The sequence below is a fragment of the Solea senegalensis genome, linkage group LG16, assembly GCF_019176455.1.
Source record: "Solea senegalensis isolate Sse05_10M linkage group LG16, IFAPA_SoseM_1, whole genome shotgun sequence".
NCBI classification, from domain to species: Eukaryota; Metazoa; Chordata; class Actinopteri; order Pleuronectiformes; family Soleidae; genus Solea; species Solea senegalensis.
The window spans coordinates 20,413-42,386 of NC_058036.1; the positions used below are offsets into that span (position 1 = coordinate 20,413).

General features: G+C 39.1%; 2 protein-coding genes across 2 annotated transcripts; both read left to right on the forward strand.

Annotated features, from left to right (window-relative positions):
- Window positions 1-751: 751 nt before the first annotated feature.
- On the forward strand, window positions 752-9,252 carry si:dkey-33c12.4 (uncharacterized protein LOC560112 homolog). Its single transcript, XM_044047736.1, has 18 exons — window positions 752-899; window positions 1,882-1,928; window positions 2,364-2,460; window positions 2,706-2,824; window positions 3,097-3,180; window positions 3,255-3,311; window positions 3,397-3,609; window positions 4,848-5,039; window positions 5,179-5,233; window positions 5,304-5,394; window positions 5,475-5,616; window positions 6,029-6,133; window positions 6,246-6,354; window positions 6,432-6,618; window positions 7,024-7,098; window positions 7,322-7,424; window positions 7,508-7,584; window positions 7,714-9,252. Exons 1-18 carry the CDS (start codon window positions 872-874, stop codon window positions 7,841-7,843), a joined length of 1,911 nt encoding a protein of 636 aa, XP_043903671.1. The 5' UTR covers window positions 752-871; the 3' UTR covers window positions 7,844-9,252.
- Window positions 9,253-18,230: 8,978 nt separating this feature from the next.
- LOC122783099 (nanos homolog 1-like) lies at window positions 18,231-20,114 on the forward strand. The gene has a single exon (XM_044047746.1). The coding sequence runs from the start codon at window positions 18,299-18,301 to the stop codon at window positions 18,971-18,973; it is 675 nt and encodes a 224-aa protein (XP_043903681.1). The 5' UTR covers window positions 18,231-18,298; the 3' UTR covers window positions 18,974-20,114.
- Window positions 20,115-21,974: the final 1,860 nt, after the last annotated feature.

Here is a 21,974-nt window from a genome sequence, read left to right on the forward strand (position 1 = left end):
ACATAGGGCGAGAGGTGGGTTCATACCCTGGACAGTCAATGTGGCCCTGCAATGATAATAATAATAATCATTTTATCTTGACTTTTATCTTGTTTTTTGTGTGCAATTTGTAATTGGGTCTGACATTACACACATCCTACTGAACTCCTGTATTCCTGTTTTCTTTATTATTAAATCGTAATTTCTCTTTTTTTGGTCATTGTCTCCTACTTTTTTTCCTGCCAATTGCAAGAGACAATGCCACATTAGGCAGTTTGGACACTCAGATTGACCAGAGGGGTGAGTGTGGGAGGTTGTGATGGACCTGTCCAGGTTGTACCCTTTCTTTTACCCTATGCCAGCTGGGATTGGCACCAGCGCTCCCTGCAACCCTCATGTGGAAGAACAAGGCCTTCATTTGTTGGGTTTAGGGCATCAGATAATTAAACAATGCCAATAGTTTTTTTTTTGTGATGTATTAATATGTATACTTTTTAAGTATTTTTGCTGTTAAGTTGTACCTGACAGAACTTTTGTTTTCAGTTGCACGTTTCCTTATTGTCCGTTTTTCTGGGTGCACCTGTGTATAAACCGAGAGGTTGTATTTAGGTTGTATAAATCTAACAACCATATTCCCGTCTAAAAAGCGCCGGTTGTAGCAGTAACCAGTACTCTCTTAAACTGGTGCAAAAAGGGGGAACTATATATCACAGAACCGGAACTGCACAGCATCCAATCAGAGCCCCGGACGAGAGCAAAGCCTGCTCATTGGCTGAGATTTGTTCGAAGGCGGGGAAAGGAGCCTGTAAGGTAAAAACCAGGGCAACACAACCTTACAATTCAAACACGGAAAAGGAGACGTTTAACGTTTAAACTTATAGAAATCAACACAATGCCGAAAAGGAAGAACATAGTTAAAGGTAAGATAAACGCAGTGGCTGCTGTCTGTTTGATTTTTGTAATTAACTGAGAACTTGACCTGCTTTTATTTAGTAATCTCTTCAGCTAGCTAGAAGCTAGTTAGCTTCCAAGTGTCCTAACAGCTTGTCGTAGCTTTGAAATGTTTCAGACAAACTTTGAAAAATAGTCTGTATATTTAGAATCCTCCTTGTCAGGGGTTGTCATCTAACCCGTAGATATCCACAATGGCATTCTTCATTGTATTATGTCCATGACAAATGACCCAATTCCCCCAGTTTGTCATCTCACAAACCTTTAATTCACCAAAAATATGATGAGCCATAATGTCATCTTATAATATCTGTCCCAATTTACATTGAACGGGTAATTATGGCTAGTGGCCACAATTACATAGTCATAATCTCACACTAGGATTATGATTTCTATTTCTATTATTTTTTAACCTTTATTTTACCATGTGAGTTAAGTCTTTAGAAACCTAAAAACAGTGTCAAATCATGGTCAAACATGTTCAGTATACATATATACATATACAAGTGTCATTAAGACATGCCTTTAAGAGCAGAGACAGGGATAAAACAATCCAGTTTCAGTGTTTTCCAGTCATTTGATGATTAAAATCTAAAGAGAATTCCACTGACAGACCCCATATGCACAAATGGAAAAAGTTACATTATTTGTCTTAATAATAAACAATGAAGTAGAGGACAGCTAAGATGACAAGTGTGTCTATGTAAACATTTGAATTGTTAATTTTAACCAGAAATAATTTAATTATTGATACCTGTAATACATATTATTCCTACTAGATAATAAATGTTAAAAGACCAATTTTTTACCAATTGTTGTTCTTTACTTTTGTGGGCCTTTTGTAAAAGTACTATATAAAAGTATTATTATTGTTATTATTATCATCATTATTATTATTATTATTATCATTATTATTATAATACATGACATTGTTTTTTTTCTACATTTCAGCTCCTATATCCAGAATCAAGGACGACTCCAGGATAATGTTGGCTCATGTGAGTATGATGCAAGCACCTGTAAGTACATAATAAGTGATCTTCCTGCTGGCACAGGTACATGGCACCAGGTCAGTTCTTCCTCAAAACAGTATCGTGAATCATGTAATTGGTATGTGACTGTGAGTCGCTGTGTTTGTTGTCAGGCAGTTCATAAACTGGCATCCTTTAGGAGAAAGACACTACGTCATTAAGATAGAAATCCCATTCAATGCATTAAATCAGTCAATTTATTAGGTACATCTATCTAAAACTGAAACATTTTCCATCATCTTAAACACGGTATATATTATTGAGATTTAATTTCATTTCATATTGTAAAAAAATCTAATTTTAATAATTTCTTATGGCTAAATTTGACACAAACCCTATTTGTCAGTTAGTCAGTTGTCTAATTTAAAGCTCTGTTAAATTGCTGATCATTTTGCATTTCAGGAATCCATGGTGGATTTTATCAAGGCCACAGCCAACCCCATGCATCAACACCATGCTGCAGACTCCTTCATGAATGTCCTGACCTCTGGCATGTTTGGTATGGCCTTTTATAGATGGTCACTGTTAAAAAAATATACAGCTCATAAATCCTAAATTCTGTGGATTTAATTGCATTTGTTTTACAAGGAGTTCGACCTTAGACTGTTGTTAAACTCAAATATGTCGTATGAAATCATTAGTAAGTTAATGTAGCAAATGCCATTATCACAGCGCTCCAGTAAGATCCAGTAAAATCAACGTGAAGAAAACAGCATTATGTTTGAGCACTTTGTTCATTTACAGATTTTACGTCTTATAACCTGGAGGATGACCTCATATATTCAGATGATGATAATGACGAAGGTGTTGCTGCTACAAGGCTTTTGGAGCCACATCCACAAATTAGACAACTCACCGAAGAGGTAACGCACTTGTGTTGTGGAAGGAAAATGTTAGTCAGTCAGAGAGTAGCTGTTATTTCATTTAAAAGTGTGTTCTTTCATTTTTAACATAACATAATGACACATTTTAAATAAAAGTTAACTTCTATTAAAAGTTCATTTTAATCTATTTTTTTTCTATTGGGCTCATATGAAATATTAAAGTAATGACATGATTTCTGTGGATGTCAACTGTAACTTAACGTAAATAGTTGAAAAATAAGTGACGTTAAAACGTGGATGTTCTTTTTCAGGAGGCTGAGAAACACGCAGCAGAATTGATAGCAGAAGAAGAGCGACGTAAGGAGAAAACAGAAAAGAACAAGCGTAAAAAAATGGTGAGTGCTCACATGATACTGACTTTTTCATTGAACAGCCTCTAACAACACATTTTTTATTCTTTCTGTTCTAGCGTAAAAAAGAAAAGAAGCGATTAAAAAAAGAGAACGTGGTTAAAAACAATTTACCTGTAAGTTCTGTTTTACATGAATTGCATGATCTAGAAAGTAAAGCCTCTTCTCATTAGTGAACTTCTTTTTGTTTTCACGTTTTAGGAGGAAGAACAAGGCAAATCTGACTCTGACTCAGAAAATGAAGAAGAAAATCATTCAAAAAAATTTATTCAAAGTAACATAGAAGTAAATGAAGAGGAACAATCTCAACATGCAACTGCAGGTGCTGAATGTGATGAATGCAGTGGTGAGAATAATAATGAAGAAGAAGAAGGAATTCAGGTGAAGATAATTGAGGAAGATGAGGATGAGAAGGTTTGTGGAAAACTGACATGCATCTCAAATGAGATTTGGTTTTATAACTGTAATCATTGATAAAACATTAGTTTTTTATCTGATCGACTTTTGACTTTCAATTGGGGGTGCATCTATTATTAATCAATTACTAAATAAATTGTTTATAATTGTACTCATTAACACTCATATTACGCTTTATTGGAAATGTTTTTATAATTAAAAAGTTCTGGGGATTTTTCAGCTTCTTTAAAGTCAATATTTTTGGGGGTTTTTTTTTCTCCATATAACAAAGATTATTAAAACTGACTGATTTTAATTTGAGAACAATCATATCACTGATCAACATTTTCTTCGGCCCAAAGGATGACTCTAATCATCACTGCAGCCCTATTATTAATCCAATAATCAAATATGATGAGGTGATGAATGGCCTTAGCTTTTATTCTTCTATAAACATGTTAGCAGTGGTTTTCAGTGTGTTTTTAATGCTAAGACATGTTAGCAGTGGTTTTTCAGTGTGTTTTTAATGCTAAGACATGTTAACAGTGGTTTTTCAGTGTGTTTTTAATGCTAAGACATGTTAGCAGTGGTGTTTCAGTGTCTTTTTAATGCTAAGACATGTTAGCAGTGGTTTTTCAGTGTTTTTAATGCTACACGTTAGCAGTGGTTTTCAGTGTGTTTTAATGCTAAGGCATGTTAGCAGTGTTTTTCAGTGTGTTTTAGTGATAAACATTTTAGCAGTGGTGTTTCAGTGTGTTTTTAATGCTAAGACATGTTAGCAGTGTTTTTCATTGTGTTTTTAATGATAAACATTTTAGCAGAAGTGTTTCAGTGTGTTTTAATGCTAAGACATGTTAGCGGTGTTTTCAGTGTGTTTTTAATGATAAACATTTTAGCAGTGGTGTTTCAGTGTGTTTTTAATGCTAAGACATGTTAGCAGTGTTTTTCAGTGTGTTTTTAATGATAAACATTTTAGCAGAAGTGTTTCAGTGTGTTTTAATGCTAAGACATGTTAACAGTGGGTTTTCAGTGTGTTTTTAATGCTAAGACATGTCAACAGTGGTTTTTCAGTGTGTTTTTAATGCTAAGACATGTTAGCAGTGTTTTTCAGTGTGTTTTAATGCTAAGACATGTTAGCAGTAGTGTTTCAGTGTGTTTTTAATGCTAAGACATGTTAGCAGTGGTGTTTCAATCATAAACATTTTAGAACTGACCTGGAGAGTGCTCCAAAAACAACTGTGTTCAATCACCCACAGGAGTTGGATTTCAATAATTCATATGCTCGTTTGCCTGAATTGGAATCTGAGGCGACGTGTAACCAGAAGCCTCCAGAAAGAGAAAAGGACGAAAACAATGAATTAACGGTGGTTCAGATGCACAAACAGGAAAAGCCAAAAGTTGTGGGGAAAAAAGCTGAAGTTAAAAAGAAAGATGAACCTGATGCAGAGGTTAGTCATTTATATTGAAACGTGTTCTAAATAATCATTTACCTGTATATTTGGGAATTAGGTTGTTTTGAAGTCTGTCAATAAAATAAGTAAATAAAATTCTCAACAAACTAATGGAAATAAACTTATTCTTTGACAGAAATCCATCGATTCCACTCTGGAGGAGTTTGCAAAGAGAAGCAGAGAGCTGGCTCGTAAGTTCCATTTTTCACTGAACCGTGAGATTTGAATATAAATGAATGTAAAACAAACCTCTTCTCTCAGGTTCAGGGAATCGTCTGGCCGCCTCTGGTCAGTATGAGATGGCGGTGAAGTGCTTCACTGATGCCATTAAATTCAACCCAAAGGAATTCCGGTGAGAACGCAAACCTACACTGACTTCAGCTTTTTATTAAAGCAAACAGAAGCCATGAGTGTTATTGAATCCTGTTTCAGGTTGTTTGGAAATCGCTCGCTGTGTTATGAACGAATGCAGCAGCATGAAAAGGCTCTGAGAGACGCTGATGTGGCTCTGTCCATGGAGCCAGACTGGATCAAAGGTTTATTCAGGAAAGGCAAAGCTCTGTGTGGGCTCAAGGTAAATTATTATCACTTCTTATACTTTCAATAATTATAAAGATTATAAAACATTTTGGACGAATACACTACAGCTGACATTGAACCAACGATGTAAACGAACATGTGTTGTCTAAGAGATTCTTATCAGACAAATGAATGTGGGATAATGGAGGGTTTTCATTTGGCACGTGATCCACTTTACTGAAAGTGAGTCAAAGACCGAAGGACGAGCCTCTCGGATGGTTTTGGATCGTAAATTGTTTGGTCCCTAAAATGCCAGAAGAAGTCAAAAAAAAAGATCAGTGTTTCTCAAACCTGATTGGGCTGAATGACTTTCAAGGTCTTATTACACATTCTTCCTTTAAGACTGAAGTTTTAGGTTTTGAAATAAATCCCTCCCTGCTGTGATTCCTCCTCCTCTTCTTCTGCAGAAATACTATGAAGCCTCGCTGGTTTACAGGGCAGTGCTGAACCTGGAGCCTTCAAGTGCTGAAGCTGCACAGGAGCTGAAACGAGCACAGACGTTACACCTCATGGTGAGAGTTTCTCTGTTGCTGATCCCGAGAGTAACATCTGACTGATTTACCCACAATTTACACTTCCGTCCATTTGGCATGGTGTTTCAGAGTTGTTGTGCTTCAATCTTAGGAAATGGGCTTCTCCTGGGCTCAGAGCAATGAGGCGTTGAAAGTTCACGCCACATTAGAGGACGCTGTGGAAGCTCTGTTTGGAGGCGTCACTCATCGGGATCCTGCAGGTAAATGTCACCAAACCTTTGTCAAAGTTGAAAGCTGTTAAGATGAAGGCAACTTTAACGAGGTTCCTTGTCTTCAGATACTGGTGCCAGCAGAGACAACGTGGTCCAACCAGTGGTGAGGGAGGAACAGGGTCAGGATGGAGAGTGGACTGTCCTTCAATCAAACCGCACAAGAATGCAGCACGTCAAAGAATTTGATGCTCTGGTTCAAAGCAGATCAAAATCTCAATCACCAACCCATCCTGTAAAGAATCCTGGGAAACTGTAAGTCCACTGCTCGCAGATCTGCACTAAATCACCCTGGAGATACTTAACTAGATGTGTCCATGCTGGGAGCTACTACTGGAGTTTTCCACTAGGGGGCACACCACAGAATCCACACTGTTCATAGAACTAACTTGTGCCCAGGAGCAGTGATTGGTTTCTTTGCTCAGGGAAAAGCAGCCCTTGACCCATACTGGGATTTGATCCTGTGATCCTCTTTCCCCCCCGCCCCTGTGCCCTCTGACCCCCTGCTGACAGGGAATGTGGGCGAAATGATTCTAATTTTGCTGAAATTGATAAAGTCATTAGATATATGAGCAGCTGTTTCTATAAAAGCCCACAGTGATGAGATTATTTATGCTGGAATGAGTTTAATCTCTTTTTTGTCTTTTTACTTCCATAAAGGGAGCATTTCTCCATCTGGGTCGGATCCTTGTCTCCCACCGTCACTTACCCAGCACTTCACGAGCTCTTCAGCAGGTGAAGTAGCACAGACAGCAAAACAAACTTCTGTTCGGTCAGGTTCAATGAAACTGTGATAGAAGACGAGCGTTTGTTTGTTTCTTGTCTTAATCATAGCTGATATTCTTTATGTCCAGTATAAAATATGAAGAACTCTGAATGGAGTTGTGTGATTTGCCCTCTCTGTGCCTGCAACAATATTCCAAACATGACTCTTCTTACTTTCCTGTGTGTGTCTCAGAGTTGGAGCCGTTCACGGCATTAAGATGCTGCTGGAGCATCAGTGTGCGTTTGTGCATTACATAAGGAAAGAAGACTGTGACCGAGCCATCCAGTCTTTTAACGTATGTCGTCTCTGTAAACTCTGTACTTTTCTTTTCTAAAGTGACAGAAACGGACTGAAGCTCAGTGTCTGTTTGCTCTGCAGGGAATTGTGTTTGAGGGAACTCCTCTGTCTGTGCGGTATCCCATCAAAGGCCACAATGACTCCTATTCACGCGCTGGGTAAGAACATGCACGTCGTTGTAAAAACTGTGTGAAGATACAAGTGAAAAACATCCTGGTGGTGGTGGTGGTGACGATGATGAGAGATGATGAGAGATGATGAGAGATGAGGATTTGTTTCTGTCCTAGTCCGTACAAGAAGGAGTGTTTTTTCTGGAGGACGTCGGGCTGCACGAGGCAGGACTGCACCTTCAGACACGTCCCCGAGCACAAGAACATCGACCGCGTCAAGTTCACCAGCAGACTGGGACAATTCTAACACGTACCAGCTGTTCTTCTTCTTCTTCTTCTTCTTCTTCTGTGGTGTTTGTCATTTGCCTTTAAAAAAAAAAGAAAAGAAAAGAGGATTCCTTTATAATTACTCCAGGGATTATTTGTGATCTAATCTGTTTAAAGATTTCGTCAAAGTGCTTATTAGTTGTTTCTTTTATTTTAATTTAATATAATTTTAACAGATTTTTCTGTTTGACCTTTTAGTCGCCACTTGGTGGCAGTGTTTATTAATAATAATAACAATAATAATAATAATCTCTTATCGCTCAACTTTGGGGCAACAAACTGATCTGCTTTCATTTTTAAAGGCTGTGATTAAGTAGTTACACTAAAGGCACATTTAATATGCCATGTTTATGTTTATCTTGTGCTGTGATCAGACTGCAGGGGGCGCTGTGTTTGTTAGGGTTAGTGTCAATAGCTTGGACACAGACTATCACACAGTAAGTGCAGGCTAAAGCAGGATTCAGGATTGTTTAAGCCTCACTGTGTCATTCTGAGACATTACAGAATAATCCTCTCCACAGGCGGAGAGACAGTCAGAGAGACAGTCTGTCTCTCTGACTGTCTCTCTTTTCTGCTTAAAGCTCTGCACAGTTCACACCTGTGTCACTTCTGTGACTCCTGTGACGGTGAATTACAGAACTGTTTGGGATAATTACACTAAAAATGAGGCAGCAGCAGCAGCAGCAGCACAGTGTGTGGATTAAAACACCAAAGTTCTATACTTATTTAATCCTAAAGGGACGTAGTTTTCTTCTTTCTAATGTTTGATGTAATGAGGGTTTTTAAGCAGATGAAGTCGTCTCTTTGTGAACTGCAGCTTCTCTTTATGTTAAAGTGGCAACAGTCAAAATGAACAATCGTTTGTCTGGAAGATGTTTAGCCAGGATTTTGAGTGTTTGAACACATGGGCTTTCTTTCTTTCTTTCTTTCTTTCTTTCTTTCCTTCTTTCTTTCTTTCCTTCTTTCTTTCTTTCTTTCTTTCTGTCACTGATATAGAGCAGTTCAGTCAACTCAATCATCTTAATGTGAGTGTTTATTTTGGTAACGTCTTAAAAACAGAGCTGTACTTACGCTTCATTCTTCATTCTGTTGTGTGCAGATCACTGAGACTCACAGTGTGGACGCCTTTGTTTCTCTGTGAAATAAATACAGTAATTGTCACAATGAGACATTGACCTTCACTTTAATGGAGACGTTAAATAGCACTAACCCAATGAGGGAATTGATTGCTTGCTTTCATTTTCCTTCTGTGCGTCAGAGTCGTAGAGAGAAGATAAATGAACGTCGCCGTCACTCGAGGATTGTGACACACAGGTGACTGGGGCTTCACACGGAAATCTTTTATGATGACTGTGATCAGTTCTTCAAATAAAAAAATAAACTCTGAAATAACATGAGTCATCTTTATTAGCACCAGTGTGAGGAACCTGTGGTTATCCTTCACATTATTATTATATTCCGGTCATTTTTGAGGGGGTTCCTGTGCAAAAATGCAAAAACCGCCTCAGGGCCACCACAGGCCACCTCGGTAACATAGGGGATAGGCTCTTGCTGGCCTTTATGCAAGCAAACATGACAGATCAGTCAAAGTGAGCCCCCGTGTGGCTGGCTGTAGTGGCCACAGTTCATAACTCCCGCACCCTTCATCAAAGTCACACTAAAGTACTCTTCAAATACACATTTAACCTTTAGATTTAACATTTAGATTTAGCATTTAGATTTAACATTTAGGTATAACATTAATATTTGGATATACGTAGATATTTAAAATATCTCTCTCTAAGTTGACAAATGTTGTAAATGTGCAAAAATTCCTACCAGTTTTTTAAACATTGTTTGAAGCTAAATGTGACAAAATGTCGCTGTTATTTTCAGCGTGAGCCGCTTTACAAATGTCACCGCATACCAGACCAGTTCTGGATTCATTGAGAAAACAAGTGTTATCTGACATTTAAAGAGGGTTAGAGAAGCACAGAGAGAATGTCAATGATCTTAAATGACTCTTTTCTTCTTCATGCTTTCATAGACTGGGTTTTTCACCTGTCAGTCACACTGTTGTGCGTTATTGTCGACTTCCTCTAAACGAGAACATGATTTTCTTCAGAAAAAACGTTTACTGATGTTATAAATCTGGGTTTAGTTTAACAAAGTCTGTTGTAATTGTAGCCTACAGTTGTATTAGTCTGCATTATTTACATTATATATACATATTCATGTTTGTGTTGTAAGCTTTAAAATGTGAAGTACAATTAAAGGCTTATTTTTTATAGGAGGGGGAGGAGGAGGAGGAGGAGGAGGAGACTGTAGTCAGGCTGTATTTCATGTTGATATGCAGCTACATATCTGCAGGTCACTTGTACAAGAGCCTGTAAATTCTCTCATTGTTGCTTTGAAGGAGTTTGACTTGTAACAATCGTCACTCCGGCTCTTTCACACACTGTCCGCTGGCTTTTCTCCTGTTTTCTGTGATTCATTTCTCAAAAAACAACAACACCGTAAATTAACCTCTTTCAACACCAAGATAAATAATGTCACCATTAATCTTCAGGTTATTCCTCAGTGATTTACAACAGGAGACACTTGTAATAAAACTTCACCAAACTGTGAGCTTCCTGTTCAAATGAAATCTGCTTCCTTTCACACAGACGAAGCCGAAGTAACGTCGTCAGACACGTCATTTAGTCTTTAAAGGCACAACAACACAAACAACACAACACAAGCAACACAAACAACACAAACAACACAAGCAACACAACACAAGCAACACAAACAACACAACACAAGCAACACAAACAAGACAACACAAACAAGACAACACAAACAAGACAACACAAACAAGACAAGCAACATGAGGCAGTTTGTTGTGTGGTGTTTAGCAGACGCACTGAGGAGGCTGTTAATCTCTCTTGAGGTTAAAGTGTCTGTGTAGTAACCAGGATGTCTTCCTCCTGCTCTGCTTGCAGAGGATCCATCTCTTCCTCGTCTGTCAACTTCCCCTGGCCCCTGGGGGAAGTTTCCCTGATCGTTCCCCTGATCCTCTCACGATAGACCAGTGAATAACAGCCACTCTGCAGCTCTGTGTCTCTGTGTCTCTGTGTTTCTGTGTCTCTGCAGCTCTCTGTCTGCAGCTCTGTGTCTCTGCAGCTCTGTGTCTCACTCTGCAGCTCTGTCTCTGTGTCTCTGTAGCTCTGTGTTTCTGTGTCTCTGTGTCTCTGTGCTCTCTGCAGTCTCTGTGTCTCTGTGTTTCTGTGTCTCTGTAGCTCTGTGTCTCTGTGTCTCTGTGTCTCTGCTGTAGCTCCTTTACTCCGGGGACTCTCCCACTGTTGATCCGTTGCTGCTGTGGTACAGTGACCTCTGGTTATAAATAAAGCCTCCATTTGCATGATGTCATTTCATGCATTATTCAGAGCTTCAGTGAGGAGACGACTGTTAGTGACAGGACCAGCTCAACCTCCCAGTCTGCCTCCATCACTCACACACTCACACACTCACTGCTGTTTTTATATCATATCTGTTTCACGCTGCTCGTGACCATGAGAAACACGCACACACACGCACACACGCGCACACACGCGCGCACACACACACACACTCTTCTGCAGCAGTTACATGGCGCTCTTGTCATTAGAGGAAAAGTGTAAAGATGTTATTGTCATAAACGCTCATGAGCTGCTCACAGCGACTGAAACAGTCGTTATCACGGTAACACGAGAGCTTTCCTCTGCTCATCAAACACAATAGAGTGTATGTCATTAAGCCAGATAATGGTGTGTGCATTTCATTACCATAGATAACTAGGAATATTTAGATGAGGCATGAGGTGCTAATAAAGTGCCAGTGGGTCACCATGGTAACCTGGATCTTGGCAAACAAAAGCGTTGGGGAGAAATGTTTGCTAGGCGATGGAAAGAAAAGGGGAACAGAGAAAAAAGAGGGAAGGAGTCAGAGTGAAAGATTCAGGCGACATCATTACTGCTCACAGCAGATCTGTTTCCACACGACGGTGATTCAGCTGTGAACAGATGCTTTACACGTCCATGTGTCCACAGAGGTCAGTGAGAGGTCAGTGAGAGGTCAGTGAGTGAACACACGCCGCACATGCTCCCTGTTACTACACTATCAAGTCCAGCTGGTGGCTCACTATTGTTTTGGTCTAAAGAGACAATAAAGAAGACGGTAACCATGGTTGCACAAGGAAGTCTCGCTGGTACAAAGAATGCAAGGACGTACAAAAGCAGACAAAGTCCTCATGAGAAATCACTGAGTACATGTGTGGAAAACTGCACTGATGCAAACCTGCGTTTTGGAAGTTTGCTATTACCCAATAAAATATGGTCCAAACACGACCTGCGCCCTGAGTCAGATCCAATCTTGAGTCAAGTCAAGTTCACGATGACCGTCACCGTGGTCGAAGCCTTCTGGAAACATCCAGACAAAAACTGACGCTTGTAATTCTAGAAAAGTTCAGAAGTCAACTCTTTGATTTTCTACCATGGTTGATTGTTGTTAGCAACACTCAAATCCACCGTTTCCTTTAGTGTGGATGTTTCTATCTGAGAATGAAGCTGTCGTGTGGATGTGGCCTCAGGTGACCTCCAGAATCCTGCTCTGACCTCACAAGTTAAAGATGCTCCTCTTTAGGAGACCAAGGATGATCACATGCTAATGCGTCAGCGAGCCAAATAAAAAACGTAATCATCCGAATGTGAGAATCAGTGCGCAGTAAGAAAACCTCTGATCCATCCTGCTCCGCTCCTGTGAATATTACAACCGCCTCTGCCTGTGCTGCTTTCTGACAATAAGAAGCAGCATGGAGCCTAAATCAGAGCCAAACTGTGACCTTGACCTTGGGAGACAATTCTCATTCATCTCATTCATCCTGTTTCAAGTGGTTTCAGCCACTGACGATAATCACAACTGTGTTTTCATTGAACAACATCTCGTCATAAAGTGGTGAAATTATATTTGTTTCCTCTCCAAACCAACAATGTGACAACATGATACATATCAATCAGCCATAAATCACAACTGTGTTTTCATTGAACAACATCTCGTCATAAAGTGGTGAAATTATATTTGTTTCCTCTCCAAACCAACAATGTGACAACATGATACATATATACCATAAATATGATCAACTGGGATTTTTCAACAATAACAAGCATAAAAGTGTGAGTGTGTGAGTGCTGTGGTCGGACAAAACGCATGAATATTTCCATAACTACGTGATATTTTGTAGTCATTTAGTGTTTAGAATTAAAGAAGAATTTTATTATTATTAATCCCCTTTAGGATTATTGATTCTATACCCAGGGTCAAAATAGATTATATTTTGAGAAAAATTCTCCAGAGTAAAAAATATTGATGTCACATAAACAAGAATATTAACACCAAAAAAAATTCAGCCATTTAAAGAAAGACTACAGTATCACGCCATGAAATATTGCAATACTTTAGTGTCTATTAGAGTAGAATGATTTCAGCTTTTCATCTTTGGTTTCTCCTCATGGTATAAGGAGAATGTTGACAGATGGTCGATGTAAGGAGGATCCATCCTCTGGGAACATGAATGTCTACACAAGAATTCACAGAATTCCAGTCAATAGTTGCAGAGTTATTTCCATCTGGACTAAAGTTGTGGAAAACAGATCGTCTGACATCCACGTTCACTGTGCAGTCTCACAACAGCGCGGCTAAAAACCCTGCAACAGATGACACGGTAACCAGAAAACAACTCCAAATGACCTGCACACGGGGGTTCAGCCATTATATGAAAGCAGATCGGAAACCATATGGACAACTCACATCCTCCACTTTAACACCAACAGAGAGGTGCTTTCAGAAACTTTCATGTTCTCCACCAGAACTCATCACATTCATCAGAACTCATCACATTCATCACATTCACCAGAACTCATCATGTTCACCAGAACTCATCACATTCATCAGAACTCATCACATTCCACCAGAACTCATCACGTTCACCAGAACTCATCACGTTATCACATTTATCATTCACCAGAACTCATCACATTCATCAGAACTCACATTCATTCATCACCACATTTATCACATTCACCAGAACTCATCACATTCATCACCACCAGAACTCATCACATTCACCAGAACTCATCACATTTATCACATTCACCAGAACTCATCACATTCATCACATTCACCAGAACTCATCACATTCACCAGAACTCATCACATTCACAATGGAAACACCTGACAATCCACACAGGTGAACACACACACACACACACACAGGAGAGGGTGAACTCAGTCTGTGACATTCAAGTGTGATAATGTGGATTCCCCTGATTATGTATATATGTGTGTGTGTGTGTGTGTGTGTGTGTGTGTGTAATAGGATCAGCCTGTTTGGGCCTGTGAAGCCGAGCCTCTCTCTCATGGTGGCCCATCTGATCAGGACCCAGACTGTGGTGCCAGCGCTCACTGTGCAGGGACCCATCTGTGGTCCTGTGTGTGTGTGTGTGTGTGTGTGTGCATGTGCTTGTGCGTGTGCGTGTGCGTGCGTGTGCATGCGTGTGCGTGCGTGTGCGTGCATGTGTGTGTTCTGCAGATGGGATCGTTGGGTTAACTAATAACAGGAAATCACTGTGAGTGAATGAACGTGCTGAGGTGAATGCTCCACGACAGCTAGTGTTTCACTCAGGATCAGAGAAGATGTTGTTGATGATGATGATGATGATGATGAAAAAGCACAGCTGGTAAAATTCATACTTTTGGTTCCATTGAAAATGTAATATTCTTTAAGTGTTTAAGAAATAGTTCCACAGTTGATTTATTGCTAAAAAAAAAGGTTTATTTTCCAGATTTGGAGAAGAAGAAATGAAGTCTGAAGGAAGTTTCACAACATCGGTCATGAAAAAATCAAAACAACCTGTTTTCACTGAAACAAATAAACTGCAGTGATTTAGAATCATGATATTATTGTATTTCTTTATTTTTTTTTAATGAGTTTGAGTTTACACTGTTTTGCTCATGTTGTTGAGTTTGTGGTAATACGACTTCATACGAGCTCAGTAAATCAAACACATGTTTACATACATGTGTCCTCTGGGGGGCGGGGCTTTCACTGAGCTGCTGCTCATCACAAAACACTTGACAGAACTCAAAACCACCTCTTCATTTCAGGCTGACCTTGGTTTGTTTAGCATTCCTCACTGCGCTGGGTGACACTCACACGTGTGTGTGCGTGTGTGTGTGTGCGTACACGGGTATTACTAATGTTGTGGGGACCTAAAACTGTTTACACAGTCACATTATGGGGACTTGTCTTCCTTGTGGGGACAAAAATCAAGTCCCCACAATGTAAATGACTACATTTTAAGGTGAAGATATGTTTTATGGTTAGGATCAGGATTAGGATCAGGGTTAGGATTAGGCCAGTAGTAATTGTGGTTAAGGTTAAAGTAAGTCTCCAGGAAATGAATGTAAGTCAGTGCAATGTCCAACTGTGTGCGTGCGTGCGTGCGTGTGTGTGTGTGTGTGTGTGTGTGTGTGTGTGTGTGTGTGTGTGTGTGTGTGTGTGTGTGTGTGTGTGTGTGTGTGTGCAGATGGACGGACCGTTGGGGATGCAGTCTCACATTCCCAGGAGAGGTGACAGAGGTCAGGGATCAAAGCCTCCACTGACTCCTCCCAGCTCAGTGTCTGGGGAGGAGCAGAGAAGCAGACGCACAATCTGACCACATTATACACTACACAAGTAATTAATGCAGGAGCAGCTCTGTGTGTGTGTGTGTGTGTGTGTGTGTCTCTTGTGCAAGCTGCAGCAGCCTGGCACAAGACACACACACACACACACACACACACACAGAGCAGAGTGTAGGGAGGTGTGTTAATGAAGGGATTTGTTAATGTTCTATTCACCCTGACACTGATGAATGGGTGAACGGTGCCTGTGAGGCCGTCACTGTGATCACACTGTGTAAGTCAAAGGTTTTCATCCATTTGAACTGTTATTAGTAGTAGTATTATTTAAATGATGTAAACCCACAGTTTTCTTCTCAGTGGTTGGACCTGAATGTAAAAGTGAATGTGTTACATATTCATGATCAATATTTGCTTCATGTCATATTTATCTATTGTGCTGTGGCAGCCATTCATCTTTGAAACGCTCTCTCATGATTTCCTTTGTGCACACGGAGCTGGAGGTGACCTTGGAAATGGGTGATGATAATGTATTCTCACACAGAGCATGATTTTTGTGATAGTTGAGAAAGAAATTTGCTTTTTAAAAGAATCTGCAGATGTTTTCTGGATTTATGAGACTTCTCTGTAAGACTAAAGTCACATTCTTTTCCTTTGTGACAACAAATAGACATTCTCTCACTTTTGATTTTACAGAGACAAAAAATAAATGAAATAAACACTAAAACAAAATGCTCTTAAATCTGTGATAAATATAAAACTGAATCCAGGCAACAGAAACAATAGATTCTGCTTTTATTTAACAGAATTATAAACTATTCTAAAGATATTGACATATATAAAATTTCACCAGTTTGAAAATGTAACACAAAGTTTAATAATATAGTCATCATCATCATCATCATCATCATCATTATCCTATGCAGTCAGGTCAGTTATCAAGCCTGTCTTTGAGTGGAACACACACACACACACACACACACACACACGTGTCACACTCTGTATTAATGCATATTAATGAAGTTAAACGGCGCTCGCTGCAGACAATGGAGCAGAGGAAAAAGCTGGTTGTGAGCACAAAGCCGTGGACTCGGGGGAAGCAGAACAGGTGCAGGAGATCATGGTTCATCAGAGCAGGAAGGAAGTGACTCAAATAAACAATGCAGCATTTTCTGCTGTTGTTATTAATGTGTTCATCAACGTCACCTCATAAATGTACCATCGACCAAACAAAGACGAGACGTGCAGTCCACGTTTGTTTTACTTCAAATTAAAAATCCTTTTCTTCAGAATTATTTGATTCATTGTTAGTTGTTTGCACCAAATTCCAAAAAGTCCTTTTCAGAATATAATCTGACATCTTTACATAAAAAGCACCAGATTCTTTTCTTGTTTGGCCAAAAAAAAGAAAATGATTTCTTTGTTACATGTTTGATGTAAAAAGAGTAAAAAGGTCAAAGTGTCTTCACTGCAGGAGTGAAGCTGTTTGTGTTCATGTTGTTGATTCCTGCACCTGCTGTGTGTGCTCATTGTTAAAAAGACACAGCAGTAGCAACATGATGGCATAAGAACAAAGGTACTTTAGTTCTGTCATAATAAGCAAAACCATGATGGATTAAAATATTCTCTTCATTGTTTAGGGTACAGAATAATGAAGTTCCTTTGTGCTGTAAATGTGTGGCGTCATCATTTTAGAGAGTAAAAACTCAGTGAGGCGTTAAATAAAATGTATATTATAATATATATATATATGTATATATATATGATTAATATCAACATTACAGTGAACGTTAAATAAATGTATATTATAATATATATATGATTAATATCAACATTACAGTGAACGTTAAATAAATGTATATTATAATATATATATGATTAATATCAACATTACAGTGTTAAATAAATGTATATTATAATATATATATATGATTAATATCAATATTACAGTGAACGTTAAATAAATGTATATTATAATATATATATATGATTAATATCAACATTACAGTGAACGTTAAATAAATGTATATTATAATATATATATGATTAATATCAATATTACAGTGAACGTTAAATAAATGTATATTATAATATATATATGATAATATATATATATATGATTAATATAAACACTACAGTGAACGTTAAATAAATGTATATTATAATATATATATATGATTAATATCAACACATGTAAATAAATGTATTATATATATATATATGATTAATATCAACATTACAGTGTATATTACGTACAGTGAAAATAAATGTATATTATAATATATATATGATTAATATCAACACTACAGTGAACGTTAAATAAATGTATATTATAATATATATATGATTAATATCAACACTACAGTGAACGTTAAATAAATGTATATTATAATATATATATGATTAATATCAATATTACAGAAATGTTTAAGGCAGAGGTGTCAAACTCTCACCCTTCATTTTAGTAACAGATTTGATTTTGCGTCATAAAAACATGACTTTTCCTTTTATTTGGACATTCTGTGAAATATCGATCATTGATATCATGATGGAATATTGTGAGATTGTTTTAAAACAGACAGACAGTAATAGTCTGCTTTTCCCAGCTGAGACAAACCACGCCCCCCTGTTTTATCCGCGTGCACATGTGGACTGATCCTCATTCCAGACCCAGGGACAGAAGAGAGAACATCAGCTCCACAGGTTCCTCATCATCATCATCGTCATCATCATCATCAGACTGTGCTGCTGTGACACCATGGAGTTTTTAGATCACGGCTTCCTGGGCACGCGCTCGCCCTATGATTCCACTTTTAATTTTTGGAACGACTACCTCGGCCTGTCCACACTTGTCGCCAAAACCAAGATCCACAGTTCGCCCTTCAGCCCCAACTCTATCACAGAGTCCCTGAAGGCGACGCTGGGCTTGGAGGACGATTCCCCGGATTGCTCGTGCGTAATTGGGCACGGCAGGGACAGCGACGCGCACTCGGACTGCTGCTGCGCGGCCGCAGCCTCTCCGCAGATCTCCATCTGCGATCTCAAGGAGCGCATCTCGCTCCTCCAGCCCTACGAGCACCTGAGCGGAGATTCTCCCTCCTACGGAGGCAGCTTCGCGGGCCTGGACCTGCTCTCCATGGAGCCGCGGCGCAAACAGACTCAGAGGTGTAAGCCGGAGCCCAAGGTGTGCGTCTTCTGTCGGAATAACGGCGCACCGGAGGAAGTTTACGGCACTCACATCCTGAAGACAGCGGAGGGCAGAGTGCTGTGTCCGATCCTGCGCGCATACACCTGCCCGCTCTGCAGCGCCAACGGCGACAACGCGCACACCATCAAATACTGCCCGCTGTCCAAGGAGCAGCCGGGCCACAGGGTGGCGAGGGGGGGGCCCGGGGGGGCCAGGGTCATCGGGAAGAGGCTGAAAATCTTCTAACACAACAAAGACCACATGATCCACTTTGATTTGCACTGTGCGCGCGTGCGCGCGCGGCATTAATGTTGCCCCAATTCATGCACAAGACAAACCTGAGAGAGAGAGAGAGATTTAAAAGAAAACACTGGCTCACAGACCATAATATCTGCCTGCTTTTCAGGCCCGTGTGTGTGTGTGTGTGTGAGCAGTGATCTGCTCTGATCCACAGGTTGTGTCCAAAAACTGACGTCAGCACAGAACAGATGAGCAGGTTTTTCATATTCTAACTGTGAAAGAGTGATCGAGGGGAAAGAGTTCAGGAGTTTGAACTAAAGAAAGTTCACTGTTAAACTCCTGAAAGAACTGTGGATTGAAATGAATGCATGAAATTGTCAGAATAATCCCACAGTGGAAAAGCACTTCATTCACACATGCATCTTTAAGGCCAGGCAGAGTCAGTTTAACGTTCATTTGTAATGTTTTTTTTTTAGTTTACATTTGGACGCATTGTGCACAACATACAGAACATATATCATTTCAACTTTGCCCAAACAGCACAACAGAAATCTCCAATCCATTCATCAGAGTGTTTTCATGATTTACTTGTTTACAGCTTCTTAACTGTGAATATGTTCTGGTTTCTTTGCTTCACAGAACAAATCAATCATTGAAACTGAATCATTAATATAGTTGACATATGAAACCCAGCACTCTGAGGACTTGAATGCTGCAGCTTCAGTGAAGACACATTGGTCCTGATGTGAGCTGAATGTCTCACAGACTCTGGGGCACATCGTCGTTGTTGTTCTTTTCTTTTTCTCTTGAGATGAAATATTTTCTACCAAAGAAATTCACTTTTGTATTTAGCATTTCAGTGCGTTTATATCTGTTGGATGTCTTATATTCTTTAGTCTATCAATGTGATTTTAGTACTTTGCAGACTTGAACTGAATGTAAACATTAGATGAAGCTCTGTTGATGTTCTTCGGATCTGTCACAGGTTCATATGTAACTGCAGTTCTTGTGTAAAGTTGTAGAAAAGCTTGACATTCCAAAGTCTATCTGTCAATAAAAGTGTTTTATGTACTTATTTTTACCTGATGTATCAAATATCTTCACTGTAAATAACCTCTGAATAAACAACTCCTTTTCTGTACAATAACCGGACTGATGACTGTTGAAAAACTGAGAGGATTTTACATGTGATGCAAACACGCCACCTAGTGTTCAAAGCCTCCAGTTTGCATGTATTAAAGGGGACATATTATGCAAAATCAACTTTTTAACCATTTCAATACTTATATTTGGGACTCTGGAGGCCCTACCAGTCGCCAAAGTGTGGATAAACAATACTCAGTCATGTTTTCGTGGTCCCTCTTAGTGTAAGTATAGGCCATAAAACACTCCATGTTGAATTCCCTGCGCTTATGACGGCAGCATGCGCATTTCACCGCGAATGTTACCGCCCACCAGTAAGTTTACTTGGAGAGCTCCACCTTAGCTCCACCTTGTCCCTGCGAGAGTGCAGGCGAGGGAGGAAGAGCGCTGTTATGTCAACGCGGTGGGACAAGTGTGCTGTTGGTGGCTGCACAGTGGAGCACAGTGTTTTACAGAGGATTTTATATATGAAGCTAATGTGCCGGATAAAGTCAGCAAACGTGTGTTTCTTAACACACATTGTTAAGAAAAGGTCACACAGAGGTCATAACTGACCATTCTGACACGTCCTAATTAAACATATTTGTTCAGTACGTCCTCCATGACCGGAGCACACACTCAGTCTGATACAGTCACATACAGCAGCTGTTTATGCAGCGATCAGCGGTGGATCAGCGGTGGATCAGCGGTGCTGCACTCTCTGTGAAAATCAGTTAGGGGCATAGGGACAGCAGCGACAGTAAAGCAGCCTTTACTGTCGCTGTATGTGTGAGTGCCGTCACAGGGACAGACCTCCGACACATGGATACCACTAAAATTCAACATAAATCACAGTTTAAACTAAAGCATTATTCTTCCTTTTTAAATGCTGGAAAAAAATGTCACAAAGCAAACACACTATTGAATATTAATGTCAGGAAATACTGCACGGCTTTTTATTAAACTGTCAAAACAAGATGATTTGTATGAAAACTGGTTTTCTTCATAGTTTTTTGGGGGTTTGGGATTAAAAATGACTACATTTCATTAAATTAGCGACAATTCTGTAAGAATTATTAAATGTCTCCATTAATCGCTGACTAAGCCACTACTCTAGGTGTTTCTTTTACTGCACTTTTTTAAACGATGGTGTTTATCTGTAAGTATGACCTATGACTTTTTAACAAACAACAAACTGATAAAATCATTTGGATGATTTCTATTCTTTATTTAAAGATATCTAAAGAGCACAGATGTAATGTTATGTTGTTCATGATGAGTCACAGATTTACAGCTAAACTCTGAGAGGTCAAAGGTCAAAAAGGTTTCATTGTGTTTCTGTGGTAGTAAATAACTTTCCTTGACCTCTACTGGCAGCTGCGGGGAACTGCAACTACATTAGCTCCACCTCACCCTGCTCTATAATAGAATACACAATCATATATAATATATAAAAGCCTCTGGATGTAACTGAGAAGGGCGTGTCTGCAATATCTATGGTTCCAAGACAATGACTGAACTGCAGAGGAAGACTTTCACTTCATTGTTCACTCACAATTAAAGTTAAATCTCTAACAATGCTTATATTTTATCACAGCTGAAAAGATTCACCCAAAAATAACATCACACAATAATTTACCTCCAAATTTGACCTGATAATGAGTGAATTGTTCTAATGACACAGATTATGTCACATGCAACTCTCATATTTATTATTATTATTATTATTAGTAGTGTTTGTGTAGAATAAACCTTTAGAACTCAGTCATTAGCTTAATGTGGTCATTAGCTGGAATAACCACTTCCAGAATCATTATTCTTTTTTCAGTGTTTGGAGTTTATCTAAGTGTTTGTAAAAAAAACACTCTTATTTTCATATGTTGCA

What these genes read in the sequence shown, in the direction of transcription:
- si:dkey-33c12.4 (XM_044047736.1), top strand. Translation starts at nt 872, where the DNA reads ATGCCGAAAAGGAAGAACATAGTTAAAG. An exon ending in GAGAAGCAGAGAGCTGGCTC is followed by an intron (nt 5,234 to 5,303) that starts GTAAGTTCCATT and finishes CTCTTCTCTCAG; the next exon opens with GTTCAGGGAATCGTCTGGCC. An exon ending in CACAGACGTTACACCTCATG is followed by an intron (nt 6,134 to 6,245) that starts GTGAGAGTTTCT and finishes CTTCAATCTTAG; the next exon opens with GAAATGGGCTTCTCCTGGGC.
- LOC122783099 (XM_044047746.1), top strand. Translation starts at nt 18,299, where the DNA reads ATGGAGTTTTTAGATCACGGCTTCCTGGGCACGCGCTCGCCCTATGAT.